At 37.9% G+C, this 16,807-nt stretch overlaps 2 protein-coding genes across 3 annotated transcripts; one reads left to right on the top strand and one right to left on the bottom strand.

Annotated features, from left to right (window-relative positions):
- The first annotated feature begins 341 nt into the window (after window positions 1-341).
- On the top strand, window positions 342-7,416 carry LOC105040766 (uncharacterized). 2 transcript variants are annotated; one of them, XM_029263269.2, is made up of 9 exons: window positions 342-562; window positions 654-719; window positions 812-917; window positions 4,916-4,958; window positions 5,102-5,156; window positions 5,327-5,414; window positions 6,698-6,754; window positions 6,836-6,914; window positions 7,115-7,416. In XM_029263269.2, the coding sequence occupies exons 1-9, from the start codon at window positions 492-494 to the stop codon at window positions 7,126-7,128; spliced, it is 579 nt and encodes a 192-aa protein (XP_029119102.1). In that variant the 5' UTR covers window positions 342-491; the 3' UTR covers window positions 7,129-7,416. The 2 variants fall into 2 exon arrangements, with proteins under 2 accessions (XP_029119102.1, XP_010915750.1); XM_010917448.3 differs by having other exon boundaries at window positions 5,084-5,156.
- Window positions 7,417-7,903: 487 nt separating this feature from the next.
- On the bottom strand, window positions 7,904-12,876 carry LOC105040767 (aluminum-activated malate transporter 9). The gene is made up of 7 exons (XM_010917449.3): window positions 12,728-12,876; window positions 12,335-12,632; window positions 11,917-12,057; window positions 11,489-11,758; window positions 11,254-11,393; window positions 11,004-11,150; window positions 7,904-8,641 (listed from the first exon to the last, which is right to left on the bottom strand). Exons 2-7 carry the CDS (start codon window positions 12,627-12,629, stop codon window positions 8,030-8,032), a joined length of 1,605 nt encoding a protein of 534 aa, XP_010915751.1. The 5' UTR covers window positions 12,630-12,632; window positions 12,728-12,876; the 3' UTR covers window positions 7,904-8,029.
- Window positions 12,877-16,807: the final 3,931 nt, after the last annotated feature.

Raw genomic sequence — 16,807 nt, 5'->3', positions numbered from 1 at the left:
TAATAAATAAATTTTTTTTAAAAATTTATTTTCAAAAATTTTACTTCTCAACAATTTTATTTTGAAAAGTTGTAAAAATTCTACCGGCAATTCCAAACGAAACTCTACTCGTTTACACAAATTATCCGTGTATCGTAAAAGGTTTAGCTGTGACGTTGGCCGCTGGATCATGCTTTGAGAGGCGTGAAAGCCCAATCCAAAGGATGCTGCATCGAATCACTTGAGTCTTGAGGGGACCTGACCCGCATCCAGACCGTTTACACGGTACGGTACAGCTTACCCCATCGATCACGTGTCGAGATGCGTGCAGTACGTAGCCGGACTGGACCGTTTCGATTTTCTGACAGCGGGAGAACCGCCCTCTGATCTTGCCCTGGTTTCTTTATTTAGCGGCGGCTCTCGTCGGCGGTCTTTTTGTCGGTGGTGCGTCGTCCTCCCCTTGAGCTCCCAAACCGAACGAGGACAACTAACTTTTCCAGGGTTTCGCGGCAATGGGGAAGGCGAAGAAAGGCCCCAAATTCGCCGTCGTAAAGAGGCTCGTGAGCTCCAAAACCCTTAGAAAGTGAGCAAATTCTCTCTCCAATCCTCTTCTTCTCCGCCCCTTCGGTTCTTTTTCTTCTTAAGCTTGCTTCTGGACCCTCTCTGTCCCGCAGATACAAGGAAGAGGTCCTAAACCCTAAGAAGAAAGATCTAGAGAAGGAGAAACTCCCACGGAACGTGTAAGCCATGGCTGGTCTATCTTTCATCCCACTATTTCTTTCTTTTCTCCTTGCATTCTTATTTGATTCTTGCGCTGGTTGGTGTTTGATAGACCGGCCGTTTCCTCGGCTCTGTTCTTCAAGTACAATACGGCGCTTGGCCCGCCTTATAGGGTCATTGTGGATACCAACTTTATCAACTTTTCTATCCAGAATAAGGTGGGTTCTGCCAACAGTTTTACTCCTTTATTGATTTATTGTGCTTGTTTGGACTGAATATATATAGGACAACGCGTGGAGTAATTTTTATATTTTTATTTTTTTAGAGATCTAACCCATTAATGAATCTGTTCGCACTCTTATTTGGTGTTCAATTAGGATTTTTCTTCTTCATGGGTATAAAGGCTGGTTAGGGCCCTTTTGACATTTGCTTTTGGAGAGCCACAATGTGCTTCTCGGAGGATCAAAAGTTCTTTTTGATGATCTTGATATATTTGGTAAAAATTTTGAAACAGCTTTTGGCTCTTCAAAGATTTACGAGTAAAAAATTCCACTTTGAGGCTTTTGGGCAAAAACTCTGCTTGAGATGTGTCAGATAGCTTCTTTTTCTTCTTCTTTTTGTGTGGGGGCAAAAGCTTACCCGAGAGACCTGGTTCAAGTCCCGATACTATTTTTTTAAAATATTTAAGATATTTTAATTGTCATAATCGTTTAAGTTGGTGTTTTTTCATGATTATGATATGCGAACACTTTTATTGTTATTTTTATATCAAGGTAAACAAAGTCATATTTATATTGCTATTAGAAACAAAAACTATCCAGCTTGCTAACAAGATTTGCTGTCTCAATATTTGATCTCATGCCGATACTATCCTGTTGTGGTATCAGTACATGATACGGTATGGGACGATGAGGCATACTCAAGTGTTTGTACGATATAAGACTGCATATTGGTGTGGTCACCCTATACCAGACGATACCAATCGATATGGCAAACCTTATTTGCCAATATGATGTTCTTTTTTTACTTAGTAATCACCCATAAAAATAATTATATTATTTATATTTAAACATACTTTATAACTATGGTTTTTGATAGCATAATACAATAACAATGTGGTACAATATAAAAATAATACATGATATTGGTTTACTTATATTATTATCATTATTATTATATTATTTGATGAAAATATCAAGATAAATAATTTATAAATTAAGAATTTCTGATATTACAAATAATTAGATATTGAAACTACTATGCAATGTTCTTTATTGTTATTTGTTGGTACTAAAAGTATTTGGTCAGTTTGGTTACCAGATAGATGTTAAAGTTCCACTTCACTTCGGAAACATTATTATGAAACATCAAATAGTTTTTTATTAAAACTCTACTAGTGAAAGTTCTATAGTTGCAAGTTTTATATGCAAAAGCTCTGCTACCCACAGCATTGCCAAATGGGGTCTAAGAAACAAGGAAGAAGAGATTTAAAAAAAAATCATCCTACTTAATATGCAAATTCCTTTGTTTCCCTTTCAATGAAAGAATTATAGGATGAAGAGTTTTTTAGGTTAATAATTAGAATAGTTAGACAAAGGATGATGGTTCATCAAACCAACTATGGAATTGGAACAAGAGTTTTTTAGGCTAACATTCAGAATAATTAGAGAAGGGATGATGGCTCATCAAACCATCTATGGAAATGGATCAAGTGAAATTGAAGATGTCTGTCTGCATAAGCAATATGAGGATACAAGAGCATTCTAGTGTACAAGGGAACCGCCATTGTAGAGTCTAGGAAGGGTTAGATGTACGCAGCCTTACTGTTTACCTGCTTGTGGAGAAGCTATTTTTGTGTTTTGAATCCATGGCGCCCAGGTCACATTGGAGCACTCTTACCATTGAGACAAGGCCCATCTTCCGCATAAACAACAAAAGGATAGTCAAAAGTCTTGGTACTATAGCTAGGGCAGCCTCATAATATAGTCCAGCATGATATCCAACTTATCATCTGCATATGAGAAATTTGCTTCTTTCTCATAGAAGCCACGAAAAGGCAAAGGGAAGAATTTCTTTTCAAAGGAACTCTCACCACCGTCAAATCTCATGTTAATCAATAAGAATATAGCTTTATGATTAGGTGTCTGTATCGAACACCTCCATAGCCAGGATCCCATGATTGCAATTTCTGTTTGATAAGCATCTGGCGGTAGCCTTGCATTTTATTCTTGATGTCAGGCCTTCCCTACACCCTGTAAAGTATAAATTTATCAGTAGTTACATCAAAGTTTTTTGCACATACTCCCATGCCTAAAAAAGTGTTTGCACATACTCTTGTACCAAAAAAGTGTTTACGCATTACTCTCGAAGGCCCATCTTAGCCTACCTTAGCAACCACAATAAATTAGTTGTGAAATGATATATGATAAGCAGACTTTCCAATTTAAGCATGATTTTAGAACAACAAGAACAAAAAAAATACTATGCTTTAGGACACTTGTTTCTTTCGTTTATTCGATATTGTCAAGCTTTCCAATTTAAGAAACATTTTGGAATGACAAAAGAATTGTATGAATATTAAATGACTTCTTTCTTTTGTTCATTGGATATCATTTTGCCAAGACTCTAAATTATCCAAATTATTCGAAGAGCAACCTTTCATGTAAGGATCCAGTTGTTTTCACACTTAAATGAGTCAATATTTGGTCTTTTAAATTTTGTTAAGGTCCTTAGACAACAAATTAACGTGGCAAATCATGAGGTGGCAAGAAGCAAAGTGAAGAAGCTTATGAAAGTTCAGAGATTGAACATGAATTATTTTAACCACTCTTCTGTGTTTGCCCATATATCCTATAGGCCAAACAAGTCTATTGTTTTGAGATTATGTGGAATCCTATCTCTAAGACCCACTATTATTGGAAATGGTATTTGTGAGATCTAGTAATTTTTCAAAAGGAACAACTCATGCCTGCCCCTTGCAAGCTCCAATTGGATTCATGGGTCGTGCAAATATGGCAAGTGTTCATTTGCAACAATATGTGGTTGCCCACTGTACACAAGTTTGCAGTAGTGTTCGCCTTGAACCATTTAGGTCCAGCTGTTGATTGAATCAACACTAGCGGCTTCATCTACTAATCAAAACAATAGACATGAGTGGAATTATATCATCAGTCCATATTAACTCCTTTTAGTAGCTGGTTCCATCCCAATTTAGCTTTGAAAGCAGACATAAAATAGCATCTTGGTCTTTTGAAAGTTTCATGGGGCATGAGAGTAGGCTTTCATATTTGATCTTTAGCTGTTTGCATAATTTTTTTTTTTTTGTTTCAGACATCATCAAGCTAAATCATGATGAATCTTGATAAGAACATCATGTTCAAAATATTTGGGTAGGCCTATTTATGAGGTTGCCAAATATGCTATTCCTTGATAACAAGTATTTCTGCTCCTTATTAAGTGTGCAGGAAACAAGGAAAAATAAATAAATTATATATGAGTCGTCTGAAGAAGCGGTGGTCTCACCTTATGATGGTAAAAGTGCTGAGTAGTTAATTTTGCTGGTGTGTTTTTGTGCAACAAAGAAGAAAATAGGCTTTGATGGTTCTGGATTTGACTCGGAAGGTTGGGAGAGAAGGGATTTTATTTATTTATTTATTTTTGTTGGGGGGTAGGGGTTGGTCAATGAAGAATGATTGAACGTCAGGATGTTGCACTGAATATTTGAAGAAGCTACATATGATCGAGAATTGTTCTGATGGGAGGGCCAAATGGTAACATGTACCTTAGTAACCTTGTGAAATGGCAAATCATTTCATATAGGTGGGCTCAGTTATGTGGATCAAGTTATGATTCATTGATGTTAGTGAACTTCTTGTGATAAGCCATCAATCTAATGCATTTTCTATAAAGTGTTTCAAAATTCCTATACATGGCAACTTTAAGAAAGAGAGGAACTTACTAGAAGATTTGGAAGGATGGTTGGCAAGAAGGTTGGTTATTCCACAAAAACTAGTGCAACAACTATCTAGGATTCCATGAGACTTGGTAAGAGTACAGGCTCTAGATGTGGGAAAAATAGTATTTGGTAATCATGAACATGGTCATTTTGAAGCACAAATTATCAGACGAGAGCTACTAAATAAGGTTCTGTGATATGTTTTTATGCTAATTTATTGTCTTGATGTTCACATGATTGATGACTCGTGTTTCCATGCAGTTGGATTTGGAGAAGGGAATGATGGACTGCCTCTATGCAAAATGTGAGTTGACACAGAATCCTAGCAGCTTGTTTCATTTATTTATTTTTTTATTAGGTTATGATTAATGTTTAAAACCTGGAATTTATTTTTTGATTTATTGCATCTTTTGTTATTGGGTTGTGAAGGCACTCCATGTATCACGGATTGCGTTATGGCTGAGCTTGAAAAACTGGGACAGAAGTATCGTGTTGCTCTAAGGTAGGAATGCCTTTCCCTGTTTGGTCGGACAGGATGGTCATTTTCATGTTGCATGTGGTCTGCCAGAAGTATCTGTAAGATTGCATGTTCTTTGCACATGCAAATCCCTCATAATGTCACCAATACTTTGATTTTCTGTATGCATGGTGCCTTCTCTGTTACTGTGACAGGATTGCCAAGGACCCTAGGTTTGAGAGACTACCATGCACACATAAAGGAACTTATGCTGATGATTGCATTGTTGAAAGGGTCACTCAGGTAACTTTGAATGCATATGTACATGTCTTTGTACCACAACTTGGTATTTTTATCAAAAAGTTGATCTGGCAGTGCTCTTCTTTTAAAGTATTTTATCGGTTGTAGTTTTTGAGAGCTTCTGTTTTGATCACTTATCCTACAATTTTGATTTACTTATGCACAACCACCATTATTCCGAAAGTGTATAAGCTGTAGTTCTGTATATTTTTCTAGATGCCAAAATACCTCGAACTTCTGATATGTTGAAATGTGTCGTGTGAGCTTACATGTGTTCTGAGGCCTGGAGTGTTATATTACGTGTTCGAAAAGAAATTTGACCAGGGGAAAGAACAGAGAAAATTCAAACTAATGGAAATACCAAAAAAGAAGCATAGTCAAGGATCACTACAGGAGTACTAAAAAAAGGAAGAAATTATTTTAGTTTGGAGAGAACTGCATGACAATTGTGGCTATTTATTTCTTTTGAGAATTCTGGTTATGTTTTTCTTTTATAGTATGTAGATTGATGCACATTAGCTATGGGTGTTCTACTAAGTACTAATACACTGTAACATTTATTGGATCACATCAATCCTAGCTAAGTGGTGCAAAGGGAATTTTTCTATAAAGCTCATATCACTTAAGTATACTAAGAGGAGCGGCTACATACTGATGTAGCACAATCATTTCGCCAAAGTAAGCGTTCACTCTAGCAAGTAGAGCAAGGATTACACAGATTGTAACAAAATGTGCTCTCTTTTTCTCCCTCTGAATGCATTCCTTCTGTCCTACCTTTCTACTTTCGCCCTTCCTCTTCTTCTTCTTCTTCTTCTTTTTGGTGTGTTAATGTGAGATACTGTTATAGCATATTATACCATGATTTGTTGCACTGGATTGTACTGGCTGGTGCAGGGCATAGGATAGTGTACTGTAGGTTGCTGGAACTTTAGCGACTCTGTACTGAATGGCAGTACTGAGGTATGTACCATATTGACAACCGGTATGGGGCCTATTGAGGCTGCAAACCTTTCTGTGTGCTATTGTTTGAGCCGTAAGTCATAACAATGTTGATGCACATTTTTCTGCTCAATGTTGCTCACCACATCCCTCGAAGCTTCAAACTAGTTCCCTTCATTTTCCTGTAACCTTTGCAATTGTTTTTTCTCCATCATTGAAACATCATTTGCGTTTTTTAATATATTGCCTCGCTTGCCATAAACTACAATGTTCGAGAGTGCTATATATATCTTGACTGTATTTTACCTATAGCTTATCGTTAAGAAGTTTTTACTTTTTTGGAGCAGCACAAGTGCTACATCGTTGCTACATGTGATAGAGACTTGAAACGAAGGATACGCAAGGTATATGTGGTAGATCAATTTTGACAATCTAAATCCCTTTTTATGGTGCCTATGGAAATGAACATGCTGTATGTTGGGTAGATTCCTGGAGTGCCTATCATGTACATTACACAGCATAAGTATTCAATTGAGCGGCTGCCAGAAGCAACTATTGGAGGAGGCAAGTTTTTTTTTTTCAAAATTTTTTTGTTTGTTTTGTGACTTAACATATTATTATATAATTGCTTTTCCTTGGAATGATTGCTTTTACTTTCTCATTTAATATAATAATTCATCTTTACCAAGTGAAAAAAAAAAAAAAAACTGAGTGCAAAATTCCCAGTAATTTACTCTGAGGTTAATACTGGATGTTCCATGCAGCTCCAAGAATTTGATGATGAGTATTTTTCAGCAAATGGAACTACATCTATTTTGCATCAGATGCCAGCTGCTGGTTATATAGTTGCTTATTTCTCAAAAACTTATCTGGAGTAAAGAAAGTAACAGTAGAATGGACAAGTTATTATCTGAATACTGTTGTCTTGCTGATGTTGCTCACTATTAGCACCCCTGAAATCTTGTAATCAATATCATTGATGGGATGTAGTTGTTGGCAGCATTCAGACTTTTTGTTTTTGATGTATCGGCATCAAGAAGAAATGGAAGAGTTCATAATTTGCACCTTTCTTGTGATCATGTGCTGTGCTGAGTTACTCCAATGCATTTGAAAATATTACCGCAGAACATGAGTTATATGTTAATATATGGAACATGGGGTACATTATTGTGCGACACATCTTTTCTTAAAAAGCACATGTTTAATGTACTGTTTTTTTTTGCAGTCTTGCCTTTTCCCTCCGTTTTTTGTATTAACTGTCTTCTGGGCTATACCGCAAACTTGTTTTTATTTTCTTTTTTGTGTTGAGTTTTTTTAATGAAAATCCTTTGAGCTTTTGATGCAACAGAAGGATGTGTCAAGGGCACATATTTCTAAGCTTGAATTAGACTGACTTTTGTAGTTGATGTGTTCTAAAAGTATATTCTTTTCCTTCATTACTTGAGTTCCTCTGAAGAAATTAGACCCTGAGACATTCTTGCTTTAGCATTTTGTTACCAATGTAGTGAGAAAAAATGAGAAGCAACACAATTTTAGCATCCAGGGGCTCTAGATTAAAAGTTTGGAACATGTGATTGTTGTTAATTTCAACAATATTTTTTCAGGCCTTCGCTTCTTTTACAAATGTTATTTTTTGTACTTGTGATCAAGAAGAAGATAGGCAGTCCTAGGGCTTTCCTTTAGCTTGTACACTCTTGCTTGAATTTGGCCATCTTGGCAAGCTTGTCAACCGCTTCAACCAAGTGATCAAGTCGAGCCACAAACTCAATGAGAAGTGAGGTGAATGTAGCAAGCGACAAAGCTGTGGTGCTTTCAAGTGCACGCATCCTTGGAATAAGTTCAGCATCAATACCTCCATCTTCTTCAAAATCATCAACCTCTCTTGAAGGCCATGAATGCAGCCTCCTCTGTTGCTTCTTCATAGTCTCATGGTAAGACTCAGCTTGGACAGCCATTGTTAATGGTGCATTGGGCTCTACTTTGGTAGTCTCTGGCTCTGTTAAGCCATCAGAGAAGTCCTTTGGGTTGAAAGAGAGAGTTTTCAAGGGTTTAGCAGCTGGTTTTGCTGGGCAATCATAGTAATCGGGATTTGAGGTAATAAGAAGATAGGAATGCATGTCTATGGAGCGTTGGAGGCGTTCTGTCGACTTATGAAGATGCTTTAGTAGAGTTGTTTGGAGGTTGCGCGTCATCTTGCTTACATCTTTCCCCAGGCTGCGCAATAACTCTGCCGCCTGGTTGGTTGCATCAAGGATCTCTGACTGGAATGCACATCTAAGATTGTAGGGTGCCTGCAAAAGAGTAAGATGCCTTTTCTTCAGAAATAGGTTCTAGTACCCAACTTTTGAAGCATATGATGGATGTTAGATTGTTATGCTGAAAGTTTATAGATTGTCAAATTTCCTCCAACACCTCTCTACAGAATATTTATTTTTAACTTTGGATAAGGTCTAACATCAGCTTGAACAGAAAAAGCTTGTGCATCATATAAGGGTGTAGCTCAGACTTGGCACCACCATCAACATATTTATCGTACAGATTTCAAAAATAGTTAGCTTGTTTTGTGTGCCATCTCATCTTTGCATTGGAATTGATTGTGTTTCTTGTGACTGATCTGATCAGATGGCTGCACTTTATGTGGATGCCTGATATTATGCCCTCTCGAATTAGATATTAGCAACTTGGAGATGATTTCATCTAGGTTTATTGTTTAAGCCAAACGACACCATGTTCTAATATCGAGCTAACTTAAGCTATCTATTACCTCAGCAATTTTCTCTGGTTATGATGAAAGATAAATGTCAGTAGGTTGTATACTGTATACTTCTTCAATTCATGTCCTTTTGCAGATGATCAAACTGATAGTAAATCTGGCACCATTCTGCATCTATCAATATGATTGATTTTTAAGCATCTTTGTGAAAACTGTTGTATTGTGGAACCTTTTTAGATTTATCATGTTGCATAGAATTCTACTAGTAAATGCTCTGAATTTGTCCATTTTGTTAGGAAGCCAGGGTAATCTTGATTTGCTAGGTTTCAGTTCTGTCTGAATGCCAGATATCTAAAATGCTACTCATACACGAGGCACTAAGTTGCGGGTAATACCAAATTTTAGTTCAGCAACTTGCTCTAGAGTTCGTGCAGCTCTCTTGCTTGTACTACATGGCTACTAGCTGCTATTGCTGTTGTTGCTCGTCTTGTTCAGCTATATGAATCGAATAATCCTTGTATCAGAAATTTGGTTCTAGATGGTAGTAGCGTTGCATAAAGACATTGAATAAAGCATAAATCAGATTTTGCAGGGTTTAATACATCTTTTCTATGTAGTTAGAATGTTCTCCATCCTAGCATTTTGAAGGACCAAGTCTGTCATCTTGCAGGTCCCTAGCTATGTTTCACTGTCTCAGGTCTTGATAATTGCCAACAGTTGGATGTACATTCTCATTTGAAGCTTGAGCTTTGTTCCTCCTTTTGTTCTTTTGTTCTCTCTCCATCTCTGGTCAGGGCTATGCAATTTTTCTTCAGCTCCGATTGTTTTCTTAGGTTTTTAGTTAAAATAATCAGGTTTGCTCTATTGAAGACTCTTTTTAAAGTTCAGGAGAGAGGGGATTTCTAGGAGGTTCTACCCATTTTTGGGTTTTGGTCATGGCAAAGGAACAAAGATGATTTTCAGCTGATTTGTAGAATAGTAATAGACGGACTAACGAGATGTGGTATAAATGATGATTAGGTGAGCTATATACTACCAAGTCTGTCTTATTCCTCGTTGGAGATAAAGAAAAAGCTGGAGGCCATGGCTGTTGGAGAATCGTTGATTTTTCCATTGTTTTGGTGTCTGGTTTCTGTGGACATGCTTAAGGAATAATTTGTCTTTAAGGATTAAATTTCTGTTTTAGAAAGATGGCAGGAATTTGACCAAAACTTCGAATATGATATTAGATATATTTTTTAGGAGTAGAAGAAACCAAAATTATTATTGTATGAATAATTAATGATCACGTGCCATGCGTTTCCACGAAAAGTGAGTCAACAATGATCGTGCAGAATTCTTTCAATGATCATAAGAAATAAATCCAGCCTATAAATTGTTTCTCGTATTGCATGGCATAACGTGAAATAGTTCACGGACGATCGTACAATCGTGGGATATTGAACCTTTTTTTTTTTTTTTTTTTAGGTGGGTGGAAGAACAACTTGAATTATGAATTAGAGAGTAGTCTGTTTAACATTTGGCCCCTCATATTGTGAAGCATTAGCTTTTCCTCTCCCTTTCAATTCATGAAATCTTCTGACTAAACAGTGCATTTTCTTGAGTGGAAAATCATGGTTGTAAATAGATCTAAGGAATCCTAATGCAAACAGTGATCGCTTAATCCAGAGCAACAAGTTTCCAATTGGATGAGGTTCCGTCGCAAATAAAAGCATCTGATCCTATTCTCAAGGGGCAGCACCTGGGAGTTAAAAGCATGCGGATAAGTTTGTCTTCGGAACCAATTTTAACTGCCTAAGATACTCGAACAAAAATCTTTCTAGTTGGTCAATGACGATGAATCTTTCATAACAACGGGAAAAGTACCATTTTTATAACTATGGATGGGTAAGGAAGCAAGAACAAGGGGAACGTAACATTACGAGACTGATAGATGATACCTGAATTTCTGAATGCAGGCAGCCATGCAACGCCATGACCTCATAAGCGCAGTGCCGAAGCACTGCGCCCACCTTTACGTACTCTGCCCATGGGTAGAAGAAATGCCTGAATCTCCCGTGCGGTGGCTCCCATTTGGCTGAGTTTGCCTTCCAAAAGAGTCACCATCGAATCATTTATGTGCTCATAATAATGAGCACCACAAAATTGAAGGAACAAGAGTCACAACTAGCTGGGTAGTGTCGTACGTACCAAGGAATCAAATTTAGCCGATGAGTTCAATGTAGCCTTGCACCTCCGGAATGCTGGTTCATCCGAGAATTCATCCTTCACAGTCTTTGTGAACTCGGGTCGGTTGGAGCCGTCATCACTTAGATACTTCTTCACGCACTCTACGGAAAGAAAACGAGGCAAGACTATCATCGGCCATATTTAGTGAATGCTGCAGGAATCAGCGAGCGTAAAGGGTCGGAAGGTGGAGGGGAACCTTCGAGGGAGTCGGCGACGGAGTTGAAGGTTTTGACGAGCTCCTTGTGCAGTTGCTCGCCAGCCCATATAGGGAAGATGAGGACATTGACGAGGACGGCGACGAGCCCGCCGATCGCGATCGAGTAGAGGCGATCCATGGCAATCCTGATTGGGTTTCCCATCCGATAGCCCGAGACAATAATCAAACAGTAGGTGAAGAGGATGACCCTGAAGCCATACTCGTACGGCACTAGCGAAGGCCATAGCTTCATAAAGGACGTAAAAGCTCCTGCATGTTGACATCCACACAATACTATTCACCGACATTTCTTCCATCAAGAAGGAATACATATATATATATATATAAGATTTGATTAGATGATGGGAACCAATTCTGGTTGGTTGAGTGACGGTATTATAAGAAAATATATCGGAATGGAAACGCACCAATCAGGAAGATGCTGAGGCCAATGACGTAAGGTTCTGCAAAGCGTCCAGTGGAAATGGCTACCTGGATCACCACTACGGCAATGATTCCAGCTAGTAGACTTCCGAGGGCCCGATTGAATCCTCGATTGAAGGTAGCACCTGCATGGGTAGTTGACAGCCGCAAATTAATTTCACTCTTTATAATTCTAGAAAATAAAATTAATTCATCAAGATTGCGACGCCCCATGCTTTGCATAAATTCATGGGCATAATGCATTTTGCTGCATAATCTTGTTACCCCAGCTGCTGCCGGTATAGCATGCGCCACACGTGCATGGTGTAACATGCTTGAATTAGGTTTTAGAAGCACCTAGAACGGTTCCCATATCAACAAATACATGCATGCATGGCAGGGGGACGTTCGATATATACATACCGACAGTGTATTCAAACATGATGGCAACGGTGAGAATGGACCAGATGATGTTGGCGCCGAACACTTGGTATGGAGCTCGGAAGAGTATGAGAAGTGACACCAGGAGACAAGCCAGCCCCACTTTTAGGGAGAAGGTCACCCGGTTGGTGTCCTCCTGGGCAAACTTCCACACGTCCCATATCCATTTCCAAGGTGGCAAGCTCTCGTCATCACCGCATTCCTTCACAAACTCGGGTAGGACAGCATTCGACGCCAAGTGGATGTCAATTCCGACACTCCCACTCTTTCCTTTCATTCCCTGTTTGAAAAATAAAACAAGTCCTCATGAGTGACTCAAGTCGTTGGTGATTGGGAAACAGAAAACGCTCACGAGAATAGAAGCCATTTTCTTACTTATATGAGAAAAAGACTTCTGATGCGGTCAGAGCCTGGCAATGCTGGTGTAAGATGTGAGAGAGAGCTATAGGTTGCTAATAAGGTTGGTGCTTGTGTGAAGTGAAGGGGTTAATGGAAGAGGGGTGGGAATATAAAGGATTTCAGGGGTCGAGGTGGTGGTGGTGCAAGTAGAGAAAGGAGTGGGATTGAGGGGTATATTAACGGATCGGGGAGAATAATACCTAAATAATAGAAGGAAAGATGAATAGGGAAACATGGGATTAGGTTAAGATGCTTGAGCTCAATAATTGTTATACTGATAGAGAATGAGAATCTATCATGCCCGCAAGGTGGCGGTTGGCCATCGTCAAACACTTTTTACCCACGAATAATATTCTTCGGCGTGGATGATCATAGCGGTTATAGTGCAAGAATGTACGTATACATATGCTCCATCAACCACCATGCTAAATATTGGTCCTCATTTATTTTTTTGGTAAGTCGGATCAATTAATTAATACTAACATAGATATATCCATCAAAAAAAAAAAAAAAAAAAAAATCAAAAACTAAGCAGAAAGATTTGTTGAAGAATATCATATGATTGGCCATATATCTCTCCGTTCAATTAGCAGGCACGGTTAACTTCTCTATAAATATGTGATACCTTAACAAAGAGCAAGATACATGTATTCAATTAGTGCGAGAATAGCACTATTACTTCGAGCATGTTACTTTTTTAGTCCTTATTTGCTTTTAAAGAAAAAAAATGAAGTTTAAGTTTAAATTCATTGAAAGACCGTTCCTCTCCTACCACTCGTCCATAAATTTGGAAAAAATATTGTAGCCACAGCATGTTGATAAAATATATTCCTCATTGAATTACCGTGAGCATCTATCAGTACTCCTATGCTGACACATCAACTGAGGGCCAGGAATGAAAGATTCCACTCGCAGCAAGTAAACTTAGAAAAGGATATGTGAAGTAGCAAAGAGACAAATTACTGCTATTCACAGATAAGCAGCATGCAACATATATGCTGCTACTTCTGCATGCTGATTGACTTTGTATACCAAATGAAACAAACTCATTGAACGAGCTGTCTTTTTGAATCCAAATCATCCGTGCTAGAGATATGAATGGGATTATCTGTTAAGTTGTAACGTAAGGAAGTTGTTTTGCAGAACCACGACCTTCATTGCATTAATGTGATCGTTGATCGATCCTTAAGTGTTCCACCAAATCTGACAATTAGATGGATTTCAAAAATAATTAAAAATAAGGTAAATAATTATAAGCAACCTGCTACATCATAAGGAGAAACTTTGCCCTGCCTCGTGTGAATCACCTACCCGTCCGTGCATATGGATGATATCGGAGATTATGAAATAAATTTTTTTTTTTTCTGGGAATAATTTCTTCAGGAGAATATTCAGCTCAGACGATAATACACTAACCATGTTTATGGCATCACGTTATGTGGAAACACCCCACATGCCAGAGTGCAAAAAATTTTCCTTTGGCTTCTTATAGCCATTTGAAGCCACGGTTTCTTGTCCCTATCAGCCACATTGGTGTGCCTTTTGGGGGGGGGTGGGGGGGCCTCACCTCCCAGGCCAATCAGGGATGGATACATCAGCTCGGAATGTGGCATCCTTCCGCCACCGGATTCGACGACGACGCCAAATGGATGACTTCATGGAGGAAACAAAGAGAATATCATTCAGACGATAATTTTGGTGGAACCTTAACTGGGGCAGGTGCTTCTTTGCGTTTTTCTTGTTGAATTTATTTTTGCAGAAGAAAAATATCTGAATGAAGAATATTCGAATTTCCAGCATTCGCTTTACTGTAACATGACACGGACTCGTTCAAGTTGCAAAGAAGGGGGCACAGGCATGGCAGTTTTGGTGGCTGCCATCCACATGGGCACTTTCTGCATCATCTCCAACTTGCACCGCTTCGGCAAAGCTTGATAAATGCAGGCAAACGTGAATTCCAATATGCATGGTAGAAAACCAACAAGTTGCATCTTTAAAATAGGACGAATAAGACAATTCCCTTTTAGAAACAAGATTAAAATATATATCGAGTGTTTGCAGGAAGAGGGAGGGAAAAAGTGTGGTCAGCGGAAAAATAAAATAAAAAAAAATCTCATATTTGATTGAAGTTTTCAAATAAGAGATATGAAAAAAAAAAAAAAAAAAAGTAACTTTTCAGTAAAAATAAGATTCTCATATTTTATTGAGAAAAAAAATTATATGAAATATAGAAAAATCACTTTCTAATTGGTTAAAAATTGAAGTATTTTTTTTAAAAAAAATATCTTTAAGCTTTTAAATAGAATAGAATAAAATTTTTTTTACTAAAGATATAATATATATTTTATATAATATTTTTAAAAAATAGATGTTCAAGTAAACATAAACTACCTCACAACGTGTCATTTTTGTATGACTAATTGGATATGAAAAAATTATTTTTTGAATATCATATACCCAAACATCAACTTGATAGCTTTTCATAAAGGATATTGCCGTGAAAAAATTCTTTCTACGAATCAAAAAAATCCAAAACACTACTTCTCTACTCTTCTGAATGTGGGAAATTAGAAGAGGAAGACCATCAAAGGACCCGATGGGCACGAGAACTTTCCTTCTTTAGCATGGTGTTCGACTGGCATGGCATTGAATAGTCCAGCCTCATGAGTTGCTCCAATCATCTTCCGCCACACAAGAAAAGAACAGCAGCAGCACCAAAATAGCTTCACCCTAAGAACAATATGGAAACCATCACATCATCTGCAATACCCAACGGCTGAGAAAATTTATGCCTCTTCTGCTTTATCTACGGATGCGTATCTTGAGATGCTGATGTGGTCCACAGCTCCATCACATGGTTGTGTCTGTTCGCACTTTTCCCCCACCATCCCAGCAGCATTAGCTCCATGGGAAATGCTTTTGGTAACATAAAAATCTAACACACAAGAGAATGGAAGTGTTGACATGTAAATGTCCCGTTGCTCCTAAACTTCCAACCTGCACTGACCCCATATACGACGTCACACCTGAACAATAGAAAGGTTACACATCAGCTGCTTCACATTTCTGAATAATCCAGTCTCCATACAAAGTGGAGGTTAAATATCAGCTTTTTGTTCCCCATTGAGCATATAGAACAATACTTGATTATGTGACAACAGGACATGGTGCCATGGAAGTGAACCCGGTGCTTGTATTTATTTCTGCAGAATTTCTCCCTCAAGAATAACGTCTGTGCAAATATACCAAGGAATCTCAAGATTCTTTTTGCTTGATGAATTATTCAACTCGTTTGCGATGAACATCGGCACCGCAAATGACAATGTATGCAATGAGACATAGCATTTTTGATTCCCTGGATATCACAGACCTGTTATTGCAAGCTCAATGGTTTTTGCTGACCATGATAATTTAGCTGTCCATAGTTTTAAGGAGTGAATTACTTCGACAAGCCAAGACGATAAAGCAATTAAACAGAATCAAGCATCATAAAGAGTTGTCAGTAGTTATTGCAATTAAGCAGCACCATACCATGTAGAATCCTACAGTCTCGGAGGCAACAGGTTGAATCAATTACCAAACACAGGCTAACAAGCAAACCTCTTGGACAAGTTTTTTATTTTTTTTTTGACTATATTTTGTTAGATATATATCTTAGAAGTCAATTATTGACTGACGTATATTATAATTTTAAGATATAATATTACACTTGTAATTTTTATTTTGAATAAAATGGGCAGTTTTTACTCCAATCATGTTTTATATGTATTCATGATTCGTCCCAAAGATTAGCAGATGATGATATATATTTTTAAAATATTAAAAATTTGGGACATATGTCATTGATGATGAATCCCTAAAAGCTTCCGATCGAGAGATTATCACGGAGAATGATAATCAAACCAATTAGATCAATGCACATATCGCTTTCCTTCCAGGCAAATGAGTCTCGAGTGCATAGTGTGGAGATATTGGAGTGAAAGTACAGATGATTGTTAGAGAACAATTTGCACTGAGCATGACCAACACGAGAAGTCACTTGGATGTCTACTCATT

This window comes from Elaeis guineensis, chromosome 3 (assembly GCF_000442705.2).
Source record: "Elaeis guineensis isolate ETL-2024a chromosome 3, EG11, whole genome shotgun sequence".
Taxonomy (NCBI): Eukaryota; Viridiplantae; Streptophyta; class Magnoliopsida; order Arecales; family Arecaceae; genus Elaeis; species Elaeis guineensis.
This window is presented reverse-complemented; position numbering and strand designations above follow the sequence as displayed.